The 14,445-nt window shown below is 35.7% G+C and overlaps 1 protein-coding gene across 1 annotated transcript in view; it reads left to right on the top strand.

Moving 5' to 3' along the window:
* The window catches only part of LOC117022066 (transmembrane protease serine 11G-like), a 44,824-nt gene extending 35,731 nt beyond the window's left edge, over positions 1–9,093 (top strand). Inside the window, exons 6-10 of the mRNA XM_033105742.1 lie at positions 242–280; positions 1,065–1,236; positions 2,234–2,493; positions 5,606–5,748; positions 8,932–9,093. Coding sequence (XP_032961633.1) covers positions 242–280; positions 1,065–1,236; positions 2,234–2,493; positions 5,606–5,748; positions 8,932–9,093 — 776 coding nt within the window. The remainder of the gene's footprint in view (positions 1–241; positions 281–1,064; positions 1,237–2,233; positions 2,494–5,605; positions 5,749–8,931) is intronic.
* The last annotated feature ends 5,352 nt before the right edge of the window (positions 9,094–14,445 follow it).

Here is a 14,445-nt window from a genome sequence, read left to right as displayed (position 1 = left end):
CCTTTGCTATGCTAAAGAGTTTATAATCATGAACCAGTATTTTCCTGGGGTCCACATGCAGTAGTCAGATGAAGAGTTTATACCTAAGCCTCTCCTTTTATAGGATTTTATTCTGTTGCCTTTAATTAAGAATTTCCTGACTTACTCAGTTGCTCCCAACCAGAAATATTTATGTCACACAGGTATAGTATTTTAAATTATAATTGTTTCACTGCTGAACGATCATGCGTTTTTTTTCCAGATATAAACGAAGCACAAGCAGAGCACATTCTGAACAGCTGTAAGTTCAAGAATACCACTGAGATGTTTATAAATCAAATAATGAAACTCAAAACACTTCTAGATTATTTACTATTTCCCAAAAGTATATAATATCTCTGGATGGCTACATGATTTAACTCGCCTCAAGGGAAAAAAATTACTACAAATAATTGGGAATGTCATATGGACTCCTTGGAAATAACTTGCCCTTCCTTACAGAAAGTTTCACTGTTGACTTCTTTTAACAATTCCCTTTCAATTTATCTTATTTATGTTTATTTGGCTCACTTTGTTAAAGTAGAAAATTTTGCTTAGAATTAAGTGAAACACACTAACTTTAACATGTGAACTTTGACATTTATACTATAGTAATGTAATAGTTGTAATATTACACAAGTATTTTAAAATAGTACAAATGGAATTTTCCTGCAATCATTAGTGTACACTTCACACTCAAAATTGTCAAACATCACTGGGATAAACTGCTGCATGTAAGAACATGACCCTGAAAAATATGAAAAAAAATTCGAGTAAAATTGCTTTAAATACCTCAGGAAGGATGTTAAATATTTTATTTTTTAAAGTTAACCTTTTTTCAATGTGAGCAATCATTATTCTATAAAATAATTTTGATTTATTTTTATTTTATTTTATTTTATTTTATTTTATTTTATTTTATTTTATTTTATTTTTTAGGGCAAGGCAAACCTATAAATGCTTTTATCTTTAACTATGAGTACGTGCCAGACATACCTACTCACATTTATAACTCTGGAAATAACTCCCTTATTTCCTTATGACAGATTGTGGTGTAGGGAGGGAGGCCCCATCCATGGAAAGAATTGCTGCTGGCCATGTTGCAAGGAAAGCAGATTGGCCATGGCAAGCCAGCCTGCAGATGGATGGCATCCATTTCTGTGGAGCATCTTTGATCAGTGAAGAGTGGCTCCTGACTGCCGCTCACTGCTTTGACAAGTAAGTCCTCACACTGTACCAAAAAGATCACCAATTTCACCTCTTTTTTTCACCTTCACTTCCTATAATTTTTATCCCTTTTTCATTAGTCATCTTAGCCCTCCCCACCCCCCAATGGTACTGATGATTGTTTGACAAGCTCAGGAGAAGCAACAATTACTAAAGAATAGTAGAAAAATTTAGAGAGTATCTTCAGCTCCAACTGAATATACTCACATATTCTCCAACAATCTCAGCTTTAAGAATGAGTCAACATGGTAAAAATTTAAACACACTCACCAGTTTTCCTGAGGTATATTGTGGATTTTTCAAAAAATCCGCTAATAGTATCCCAATCCACAAACTTACATCTGATTATCCCATATGAACATCCTTGGGGCTGTGCTTTTATTATTTGTATGCTTTTAAAAGACTTAACATACGGGACACTGGAGACAATAAAGAGGTACAGTAACCTCTAGGAAAATTCATATAAAATGGGAAGATATTCTGGATAAAATTTTAATCTAAAAGAAAGGGTGAGAAAACAATACATAAATTGTGGCTCCAATTTTACCACCTTGGTCTCTCTCATTCCCTTCCTCTTTCCTCCCTCCCTGTCTTTCTCCATAGCTATACACGCATACATACATTTATATAACTGTGCATGGATATGTATGCATGGGTTTGTATATGTGGGTACATATATCTAATTTTTATTTATTTATATTTTCTTCAACTGTATTAATCTTATAAAATATTTTCTTTAAAAAATACAAACTCCCCCATGGAGGACAGTAATTTAAGCTACATCAGAAAGGAGGGATTTGTCATCAGCTAAATAAAAGTAAAGCAGTCCTAGGGGAGAAGCCTCAAATAAGAAGGTGGGAGGATCCCAATCAGACATCACCTCAAACAATTTGCGCTTCTCCCACCCTTATGTCCCATGGTCATCCAGAGTCCTGGGAAACTTTAGATCAGAAATGAACCAACCATAATCCTTTTAATCTGTGATCAGTTACAAAAACCCCAAACTCTGGACGGCTAGTTTTGGAACAACTCTAAACCCTTCAATAATGAGAAGACAGGTGCAGTCAATTATCATTCACGAAAACTATGCTGCCCATAAGCATGAGGATGACATCGCTTTGGTGAAGCTCTCCATCCCCGTCCTGTTTTCTGATGATGTGCACAGAGTCTGTCTCCCAGATGCTACTTTTGAAGTCTTGCCTGAGAGTAAAGTGTTTGTCACTGGATGGGGAGCATTAAAAATAAATGGTGAGTATCTCAGTAAAAAGATCCATGCAAAAAACTGAAAACCTCCATTTGAGTGGAGACGTAAACTAAGATACCAAATCAAAATACAGAAAATAAGATGAAATCAATATGTCCCATGAAAAATATGGCAAAAAAAAAAAGCAGACATGGTGATTTATGGAAACTGGCTATTATTATTACACAATATCTATGTGTATTGTCTTTTTTTGGGGTGAGGGGCTATTTTAGAAACTATAACTTTCTTTTCAAAACTAATTAAAGCATAATTTTTCACATGATTTTTTTTTTCCATTGTTCTCTTTAATATGTAGAGATTCTGCTATTGCTGTAGGATTCTTAAAGTATGTGATTTGCAAGCAGTAGTGATAATAAGCTTTTGTAATGTGCCATGCAATTTAACAGAAGTAGCCTTAAGTGAACAATTTGAAATTGAATTCCTGACGCTAAATATTAAATGGGGCCCCTCTGATTCATGTATTTATATGGAACAGTTTTGAGCTGGAGACTTTATAGAGTTGACAAGTATGACATTTTACTACACTTAATAATATACTATAAACTGCAGATAGACCTTTAAACTCTGATATGAATCTACAGTCTCTATGTCTCTTTGTACTTTTTACATATGATTTAATCTTCCCTTGACCTTCTGATTATTATTCCAGGCTCTTAGTATGAAGTTGTAGTTTTATTTATGTACCTCCTCAAAGTATAGCTTTTATTTACTGAGTCTTCATCAGTTGATTTTTATAGAAGTCTACTTTCCTTCAATATGCACTCCAAAATTCTGACATTGGGTCCAGGTTTATACACTGTTGTTGTAACTTGAGAGTTATTTTCCTCATCTCTGGGGGATCTGCCTTATTCTATACGCATTGGTGAATGTGATGGGGAATTAAATCCTTTGGGATTAGACCTGCCACTGACTGATTGGAGTAGAAACAAATAGCATGTACCACAAGGGCAGCCCCGTTACACTTCCTCTAGAATCTGATTAAACTTAATATCATACCATCCTCTTCAAGAGCAGTAGTTTGGGAATGATTTGGAACTTCTTCATGAATTATTCAATGCCCAATACTGTGCAGATTACTGTGTATTGGTCTAACTACTCTAACAAGCTGCATATTTTTCAGGAATAACATCATGAATTTGTTAGACATCGGTCTAAAGTTAAGCATTAGATATTTGATTATGGTTTTGTTTTTTCTGCATTTTGAAACTGAAACAAGTACTACTCAGGTTTTTTTCTCCTAAGATTTGTCACATATCTAATTAGAAATCTTCTTACTAGGCAGCTTGTAAAACAAAAACTTTTTATTCTGGATCGCTTCTTCCTTGAATAGTTGGTAACGCAAAATTGCTTGTTATATAGTGGAGCACTTAAATTGACTTTTTTAAAGTTGAGATTCAAGAACTGAAAGCATTTAAAATTTAAAACTAAGCATCCTAGACTAATGAGCTAAAATAAAAATAGGCCCACAGAAATTAAAATAGTTGGAATACAGTTGATTGAAGTATTCCTGGAATACCTATAAGTTTTAAATTCTAGTGAGAGACAGCAAATTGAATATTGCTGATGCACCTATACAAACAAATAGATTTTTAAAAAATCTGTATAATGAGCAGATGGTGAAAACATTCTCTCACTGGGAACACTTCAAGCAGATTCATAAATGAAGTCAAGAGAAAGTTGTCATATAATGACCCTCCCAGACTTAAAAATGATGAGTGAAGTGAAGAAATTCACTAGACCCTAGAGAATCTTTAATACTATTCCCATAGAGGAGTTAGGCTTAGTTCTTCAACAAGATGGTCAATCCTAGGGAAATTTATTGACTAGTTTTAAAACAGAGAATTAGATTTATTTAGAGTGAATGACAAAATCCCTAGAAACCTAGATTTTCTTTTATAAAAGCTCTTGCAACCACCATCCATCATTAACATTGAATGGTAGTTTTTGGACCATAGGGTTTTAAATACATAACCCTATTTCTTCAATAGCTTCCATTGATTAAAATCTGAATATGGGACAAGGTACTATCATAATTGATTATATTCATTATGTTTTAACCCTCCCGATAAATATATGAGATAGGTATCATTTTCTCCTTTTTACAGGTGATGGTGCTTAGTAAGGTTAAGTAACTTGTGCAAGGTCAAATAGCATATAAATTGTGCAAAGTGTATAAACTCATATCTGCTGCCTCCAAAACCAGAGCCGTTAGCACAGAATTATTCTGACTTGATCAAATTAACAGCACTGTCCTCCTTCACTCTCTCAATTGTCTTTGAACCTGTTACAAACAGAGCGTCCATCTTTATATGAAGAACTAATACAGTCTTAATAGCTTAAAATAGAAGCTATTAAGGGGGAAGGAGGAGACCACAATGGCTAAAACTGTACTATACACAACTAAATAATACTTTTCTCATAATAACAAATCAGTAAATGTGTGGATCATTAATGAAACATGATTGATTTCTTATCTTGGTATTTGTTACTTACCTTGTTATTAGTTTTGAATAGCAATCTGAGCTATTATCAAAGCAGACATGGTCTTTCTTATGAAGCAACAGTATTTCACCTATTCAGTATTGAAGTTACTTCCTGACAATACAAAATTGCTCTATACTGCTCCTCCTAAAGGATTCTCAGTTCCCAATATAACTGTGTCCTTTGTAGAATGATCAGGCCGATTTCCAGGTAAGGTAAAGAAAACTGTCACAGATTATCCCAGGTGGTGAAAAGTACCGTGGGTTTAAATCTAATATTTTCTCCTATTTAGCTATGTGATCACAGCAAGACTCATCACTTGATGAGCATTAGTTTCCCCATGTGAAAAAGAGAATATTCATATCTATCTTTGCTAGTTGTTGCAAGGATTAAATAAGATGGTGGGAGTAAATGTGCCAAGAATGATACCTAGCACATAGAAGGCATCACCAAAATGTAACTCGAATCTGAGTACTGTCATCCAGCCCAGAGTCCTCCAACTTCCACAGCCCAGAGTCCTATGTGTTTTATCTCTGAACTAGTCTTTGCAAGACACAATTCACTATCATAAGCAAGAATATGTAAATTCTACATTTATTTTTTTTTCTTCTTTAGGTCCCTTTCCCAATATTCTGCGACAAGTTGAAATAGAGACCATAAGTAATGATATATGTAATCAAATTACTGTATATGGTGGTGCTGTGTCATCAGGAATGATATGTGCTGGATTCTTGTCAGGAAAATTTGATGCCTGTGAGGTAAGAATAAAATTCAAGTCCACAAAAATGAATCTGTTAAATAAAGATGACCTTACTAACCACAGACCAATGTCATTTTGTGGGACTCCATAAAACTAAGTCATGGAGGAGAGAGGAGAGTATAAAAAGAGGGAATGAAAGAACCATAAAATATTCCTCCTTTAACACCCTATCATTATCCAGATCCATATGTAAAAAATGATCACCACCTGCAAATTAGGACTCTGATTAGAGAAAAGGACTGGAAGTGCCTAAGAGAAACTAAGTCAGGAAGCCACACGATCATAACCATCGTCATAACCAATAGTTAGGTATTTAATCCCTATTAATTGTAAAGCACTGTGGGATGGGATCTGCAGATACCAAAAGAACTTCATCCCACAGGTGCTTGAACTATTCACCTTAAACAGCATACATCCAGATAGAATTACACTATTTAGGGAAAATAATTTTAATCACTTAAGCATTAAAAGAGAACATCAGTTTTAAAGTTTGGTGATTTGAAGGACTAAAAATAAATAACTAAATAACTAAAGATTTTACCTATAGCTTTGAAACTGGGTCCAATAGTTTAGCAATTCTTGAAGGATTAAGAATGCCTTTTAGAATTTGGCACATATGCAGCATGAGTGCTTTTCTTATATGCAAAGGTGCCACTGATCTGCCATTGGCTGTCTGTCTTGTGATTGTAATAAACATTTATTCACTTATCATTCAAATTTTTTGTGAGTTGCAAGGTACTAAGGCAATTACTGAAGGAAACATAAACATTGAAAAAAAACACAGTGAGTCCACAATCAACTTACAATAGCACAAGTAACTAAAAGCATGACTTTCAAGCAGGAACATAAATAAATCTATATTTAGAATACTCAAGTCCACAAAAATGAATCTGTTAGAGAGTTGTATTTGAGTTTATTCTATAAAAGACCAGGTGTTCTCTTTCCATTGGTCCATGGTCCGTTCCTACCTTCACCACTAGCATATTGAGGACCTAAATTAGCATGTGGACCTATAGGAAAGGAGCTAAGAAAATAGCTGTTGGTTGGCCAGGGTTTTCACACTCTGTCTGCTGAGTACTGAGTGTACTAAGAAGCATGTGAAGGGAAGAGAGCTGAAGGCACAAGACTCTAGGACCCTGTGTCTGCTTTGAACAAAGTCATTTCTCTTAAAAAAAAAAAAAAAAAGAAATCTGTAAGGGACTTCTACACAATACTTCTTTTTGGGATAACATTGGTTAAGAATATTATATAGGTTTCAAGTGTATAAACCTATAATACATCATCTATATACCGCATTGTATGTTCACCACCAAAGTGAGTTCTCCTTCCATCACCATATATTTGACCCCCTTTACCTTTTTTCCCAGCCCCCCTCCCTTTACCTCTGGTAACTACTAAACTGTTGTCTGTGTTTATGAGTTTTTGTTCATTTGTCTTGTTCATTTGTTGTTTTCAATTTCATATCCCACATGAGTGAAGTCACATGGTTCTCGATTTTTTCTGTCTGAATTATTTCACTTAGCATGATAATCTCAAGATCTATCCATGCTGTCACAAATGGCAGTGTTTCATTTTTTCTTATGGCTGAGTAATTTTCCATTGTATATGCGTACCACATCTTCTTTATACAATCATCTCTCAAAGGACACTTTGCTTGTTTCCATGTCATGCCCACCATGAATAATGCTGCAATGAACATAGAAATGCATATATATTTACAAATAAATGTTTGCAGGTTTTTTGGGTAGACACCCAGAAGAGAGATTGCTGGGTCATATGGTAGCTCTAATCTTAATTTTTTGAGGAACCTCCATTCTGTTTTCCATAGTGGCTGCACCTATTTACATGCCCATCAGCAGTATTTGAGGGTTCCTTTTTCTCCACAGCTTCTCCACACTTGTTATTATTATACGTGTCTTGCAGATAATAGCCATTCTAACAGGTACGAGGTGGTATCTCATTGTGGTTTTTATTTGCATTTCCCTAATAGCTAGTGAAGTTGAGCATCACTTCATATATCTGTTTGTGGCTTGTATGTCTTCTTGGGAGATTTGTCTGTTCAGATTCTCTGCCCATTTTTAAATTGGATTGTTTTTTTGTTGTTCAGTTGTATAAGTTCTTTATGTATTTTGAATATTAGCCCCTTATCAGAGGTGTAGTTTGCAAATATCTTCTCCTATTCTGTTAGTTGCCTGTTTGTTTTGTTGATACTTTGGTTGTGCAGAAGCTTTTTAGTTTGATATAGTCCCATTCATTTCTTTTTGCTTTTACTTTCCTTGTCTTTGAGGTCAAATTTATAAAATCCTCTCTAAACCAGAGGTCCATAAGTTTAGTACCTAGACTTTTTTCTATGCAATTTATTGTTTCAGGTCTTATATTTAGGTCTTTCATCCATTATGAATTAATTTTGTTGTATAGTGACAGATAGCAGTCTAGTTACTAGTTACTTCTTTTGAATAAATAGGCTTATTGCTAAAAAAAAATTACAAACCAGTTGTCCAAAACTTGGGTTAAAGATATCAAGGAAGTCTTCATGATTCACGCATTTCAAACCAGCTCACTAGGGCTAGGAACTCCGCCTTAATTTGGGAGCAAAATCCTTTGTGTGATAAATGACACACATTGACTTGGAGTGCCCTTTGAATGTCGTCCTCCTCTCAAACCAGCTGTTGCAAAGTGATACAACATCCTTCCTATCAGGACACCTTCCTATCAACTGGTATGAGTGGAACAAGGTAAGATTCGAACTCAAAGCAAGAGATTATTTCTACCTAACAGAGCCCCAACAGCCTTCATGGAGGAGGTGACATTTAGTTGAGCCTTGAGTCATCATTTATGTAAGAACTGGATGCCTAAACTTAGGTTCAGTTTGCACTTTCTGTTTATATGGAGCAAATCTAAAAACCATACCAGGATAAAACTGAAACCGTAGCTTTATTCACACCATCTTTCAGGTGAAGGCATTAACAGAGATAACAAAATAATAACAGAGATAATAAATAATAAGCACAATTATATTTACTATTATATCCTAATAGTAAATAAAAATAGAATTAGTTTTACATACTTCAATTGAACTATTAATTTATTAGACATTCATGTCTAATTTATTAGACATGCTAATTAACTCTCATTGTTATACCACTTTATTACACTGACAATATTTTTTCTTCTTTTCCAGGGTGATTCAGGGGGACCTTTGGTTATAGCACAAGATAGAAACATCTGGTATCTTATTGGAATAGTAAGCTGGGGAATGGACTGTGGCAAAGCAAACAATCCTGGAGTTTATACAAAAGTGACTCGTTATCGGGACTGGATTAAATCTAAAAGTAACATTTAATGCAACAACCATCTCTACCTCCAAAATGTAAATGTCATGTGTGGTCTGCAGCAAACTGTGTCCTGTATGTGTTGCCATGTATATTGTCATCAAGTTCAAGATGCAAATAAGTGTGATCTGACAATTCTACACTTAACCATGAGCAAAATAGCCTTTTTTCAAGGTTATCTGAAGTGTTTTTTGCAGACCATGAATATAGAAGATACTGTCCACTCCACAAAGATCTGCCATTGCTGCTAAGTGTTTCTAATGACCTCTTTACTCACCTTTCTGTCCCTCCTACACACGTCTCATTTTAGAATAATCCAGCAGTTTAAACAGATAAGGACCAACTTGCAAAGCATTCTCTGTTTTTCCCTAACAGACTCCATTGTGTTGATCTTCCTCATTGAATAATCCTCATTAGGAATCTGTAGGTCCACGCACTAGACAAATCAAGGTAATTGGCTTTGGCCAGTGGGTAATACAATGGTGGAGGGGTGAAGCCAGACCTTAAGACATGGCACCACTGTGAGTCCATTCCCCTTTGCCCTCAGAGGCACATTCAACCTCTCTTTGAAGCTTGAAGAAAGCTGCCATTTACATTTACACCCAGCACTGCAGATTTTAAACTCTTTAAACAACTACACAAATATTTCTTTACTTTGGAACAGTGACTAAATGCTTGGATTAAACAGCAGGGGAACTGGATTGCCTAGCACAGGATTTTGTTCTAACCTATGCAAAAATGCCTTTGGTATTCAGAAAATAAAAGCAAAGTTTCTTGGCCTTTTCACTAGATGGGAATGAGAAGAAGAGGCAAGTACTGAGCGAGCGGGAGCTACTTTCCAGCTCTAAAAATGGGAGAAGTTCCAATCCGGGTGTAAATTTACTTTTCACTTCTGTTTAATTATTTCCTAATGTAGTTCTATTTTCTAAACAGTTTTATTTTCAATCAACTTCAGAATAATTAAGGGACCGACAGAATGAGAAGCCAATATAAATTAGATAGCTATAAATAACTTAGATGAGAAGCCAACATAAAACCAGACATTTATAATTTGACAGAAGATTTTGGGAAAGACCTTATTGTATGGCATTTATATTTACTGTTAAAAAGATAGGCATTCTGTGAAGAATGGTATTTATGAAGAATATGCAAATAATTAAAAATGCATTTTGGAATGGTTTAATTATTGTGATAAAATAGTCATTTTCATATATATTTAAATGAATTTTTGTGGCATTCATGTCTAATTTATTAGACATGCTACATGTCTACATGACATAACTAGTATTCAAGAAAACTCAAACTTTTTCTGTGCACATAACTCTTTATTTGCTTGCCCCCCTCCATTTACGATTAATTTAGTTAATGAAATAACTGCCATGTTAAGATTTTTTTCAAGTTTCATATCAAGTAAGAGTCTCTCTTACCCCAGATTATATTATTTACATTTAAATATATTTATAATAATAAAGTCAAAATCATTCTCTGAATCACTATACTGCTGGATTTTTCAACCTTGGTACTACTGACATTTTGTCACAGATAATTCTTTGGGAGGTAGTGGGTGTGAAGGAGTAGCAGCTAGCTTCTGTTTTCTAGAATATTTAGCAGCATTCCTTCTTTCTACACACTGGATGCCAGTAGTAACCCCACCAAACTGTCACAAGCAAAAACGCATCCATTGAAAAATGGGCAAAATCACCCTCATTGAGAATCACTGCCATGAGATCAATAGTCAAAGGAAAAAAAGTCACTGTTAAAAATCTTGCACCCATAATTTCCTCACGTGTTTAGGAATATCTTTCTTACCCTCCCATTATATCTTTCTCCCCACCACCCATTATAAAAGTAATGCTGCTACACTGAGGATCCTAAAAGACCATCACAATCACACTCATATCTAAACAGTCCTAGCCAAATTAAGATCATTTGGGGATCTGTTTGGAGGAAGGAGATTGTCTGAAGGCTGAGCTGCTAATAATTCACCTCTCGACAGATAGATATTCAGATCTATATATAGAAAGACCTATATAAGAGATTTATAGAGACATACACATAGAGAGAGAGAGTTCTAATACCTAAATCCTGCAAAATTACACCATATATACTCTATTTACTATGTTTCCCCAAAAATAAGACCTAGCCGGAACATCAGCTCTAATGAGTCTTTTGGAGCAAAAATTAATATAAGACCTGGTATTATATTATATTATATTATATTATATTATATTATATTATATTATATTATATTACTATATATGAGCCGGTCTTATATATTAAAATAAGACCGGGTCTTATGTTAATTTTGCTCCAAAAGACGCTTTAGAGCAGATGGTCCGTCTAGGTCTTATGTTCGGGGCAATACGGTAGTATCCTTAGATAGTATAAATAGATAGTACTTGAAAGAGCATTGTGTATTTGGCTAACACAGAATGTCTCAGTCCATCATTCACTAATACTGCAGAGTGGAGAACAGAAAATTGCATAGTAACACAATGCACTGAAAGCTGCACAATCCAGTATGTTATCCGTAACCAGATGGGACTATTTAGATTTAAATTAATTTAAATTAAACACAATTAAAAACTCATTTCCTCAGTCATACTAATCACATTTGAAACACAAAATAGCCACCTGTGGCTAGTGGCTTCCACATTGGGCAGCATAGATATGTGCCATTTCCATCATTACAGAAAGTTTTATTGGATGCTACTGACCTAGAACACTCTATGCAACTACTACATAATCACTCATTCGTCTAATAAACATTTCTGAGCCTCTAAGTGTCAGACATTGGGTTTCTAGATACTGGGTATACAATTGTGTATAAAACTAAGTCCTGTTTTCAAGACCACACAAAAAGGTTGTTTTTGATGAACTGCTGTTGAAAGTAGCAGAGACTTGAGAGGAGGGTGGCTGGCCAGGCCTAGCACAATCACTTTTAGACTTTCCTTAGTCTTGGGGCACTGGTCCACTAATGGGGAGGGGAACCTTTGTATAAGCTATAGCAATCCCATCAGAGCCCCACAGGGAGATTGAAGTGGTCAGAAATCAGTTTTTCAACCTTCTAAAGATCCCAGAACTTTCCCAATTAATGGTATATTAAAGAATCAACTAGAGTTTTTTTGTCGCTTTTTAAATCAACAGGGGATTTCTTATAACCCAGAAAGATACATTAATGGCAACTAAAGAAAAGAGTGGCAAGTGATGGAGAAGTATCAGAGTGATTTAGTCACAAAGTTAAACATATCAAATGATGTTTTAAGAAGCCAACCCAAATGAAATAAGGATTGGATTGTGCAATCTGCTAATGCCGTCTGGTTGCCAGAGGGGAGAGGGTTAAGGGGAGAGCAAAAAAGGTGAAAGGGAGTAAGAGACACAAACTTACAGATATAAAATAAAATAAGTCACAGGGACATAACGTACAACAAGGGGAATATAGTCAATATCGTAATAACTTTGTACAGTGACAGATGTTACTAGACTTATTGCCCTAGAGATCACTTCATAAGGTATATAAATGTTGAATAACTATGTTGTACACCTGAAACTAAAATAATATTTATTATATGGCAACTGTACTTTAAAGAGAAAAAAAAAAAAAACCTCAAGAAAGGGACTAAGATATTTAGAACAAATGTGTTACTGTGCCGCCATCTACTGGCCCATGTTATTTTTAAAGTATATTTTTTTGTGCTATCATTTCAAGTTATAATGTTACACCAGCTGTTTTCCTAGATAGAATGATACAAATAAAAATCTGTCATTCTCTCCCCAGTTTTCTCCTAAGGTAATCAAAGTTTAAAGTTTTGTATATTCTTTTATATTGCTCTCTCTGTTTATATAAACTTAAACAATCTATTCACTTATAAAGGGTATACCCACTTTATTTTCAAAAATTGCATCATTTTATAAGCACACACAAACATAAGTATAATGCATTTTATGTATATCTGGGCTTCCATTTTTGCCAAAATTGTCAACTATCATAAATGTACTCACTCCTTCCAAGTCAATCAGATCAGATAAACTATAGAAGAAAGAGGCAAACATGGATTCTAACTCAGGGAATTATAATAAAAGTGAGAGGCTAGGAGAGGTTACCCTGAATTGGAGTATGTAGAGAGGGTAGGTGGCTAAAACCTAGAGTGGAATGAGAGAATACTTGAAAGTAACACTTTATAAGTTTTACTCTTGCATCCAACACCCTGCCTTGCCCAGTATTGCCTTGAGACAATATCTGCCTGCTTTTCATACCAGAAACTCGTTGCAGAAATCCAACCACCAATTTTGGAAGTCTGAAGGCAGATGCCTACTAATAAGAAGAGTTTTTTAAATTTATTTTAATTATTATTTTCAGTTAAAGTTGACATGGGAGAAGAGTTTCTAGAAAAGGTGGCAACTAATCAGCTGCTTTGAGGTATTCGCATCCTCAGCTTGACTCCTCCAGAGCTGCAGGCTAGTGCAATAAAATGTAAGGAGACTGTTTCCTCCCGGTGCTGCTTCACTCTAAGAGCTAGCTCTGTATCTGCTCCTCCTATCATCCTTTCACCACAGAGGAGAGCCGCTGCTGAACTACTTGGTTAAGCTCCAGCCCCTTTCACCGGCTCACTGTGAGTGGCTTTGGTAAATGGCGTGTCCTCTAGGCCTTCCCATGGAACATGGCCCCTGGTGGGTCTTCTGGCTTCACACAACGAATCTGTTCCTGCATGCCCATTTCCCTCACCTTCTATATGTCTTTCTCCACTGTCTGCTGGGGCTACTGGGGTATTTCTGCTTCACTCAGCCTTGGCTATTGCTTTCTTCAGGTCTAGCAGCAAAGTTTTCCAATCTCCTTGGGTCCTTGCCAGGGTGTTAAATTTCATATCTCAAGAAAGTCAATGAATTTTACTTACCGAGCCTTCCACTCATCCCTCCCTCATAAGACACCCTCAAAACCCAATGCCGGGAACAGTCGGTACAGATTCACTCATTGTTATAGCATTTTCAGTGCAATAGTCTTCTTCCTCCCTTATCAGCCCCAGCACATTCCTAGCTGAGTAACTGGATTGTCAATTGGGAGATGGGACCATCTCTTGAGGAGGCACCTACTGCCTTGTAAGGTGAAGGGCTCTGCAGCATCTTTCGGGATGAGAGAAGGCCTGGCTCTAACCAAGGAGTAAAGAATGCTTCTACAAACTCGGACGGTTCAGAGGATCTTCAGAACTAATATCCTCAAGGATATCCATCCACTCGTCTCCATCTTACATTTCAAGATGCTAGGTTTCCCCAACTAGGGCTCTGACCTAAGCACAGCAGATGTGCTTTGACTGAGCGTCACACTCTGGGATTCTATTAGGTTCTCAGCCTGCAGCTTAGCTGTG

This window comes from Rhinolophus ferrumequinum, chromosome 5 (genome assembly GCF_004115265.2).
Source record: "Rhinolophus ferrumequinum isolate MPI-CBG mRhiFer1 chromosome 5, mRhiFer1_v1.p, whole genome shotgun sequence".
Taxonomy (NCBI): Eukaryota; Metazoa; Chordata; class Mammalia; order Chiroptera; family Rhinolophidae; genus Rhinolophus; species Rhinolophus ferrumequinum.
Note: the sequence above shows the minus strand (reverse complement) of the source record. Positions and strands in the feature narration are given on the sequence as shown.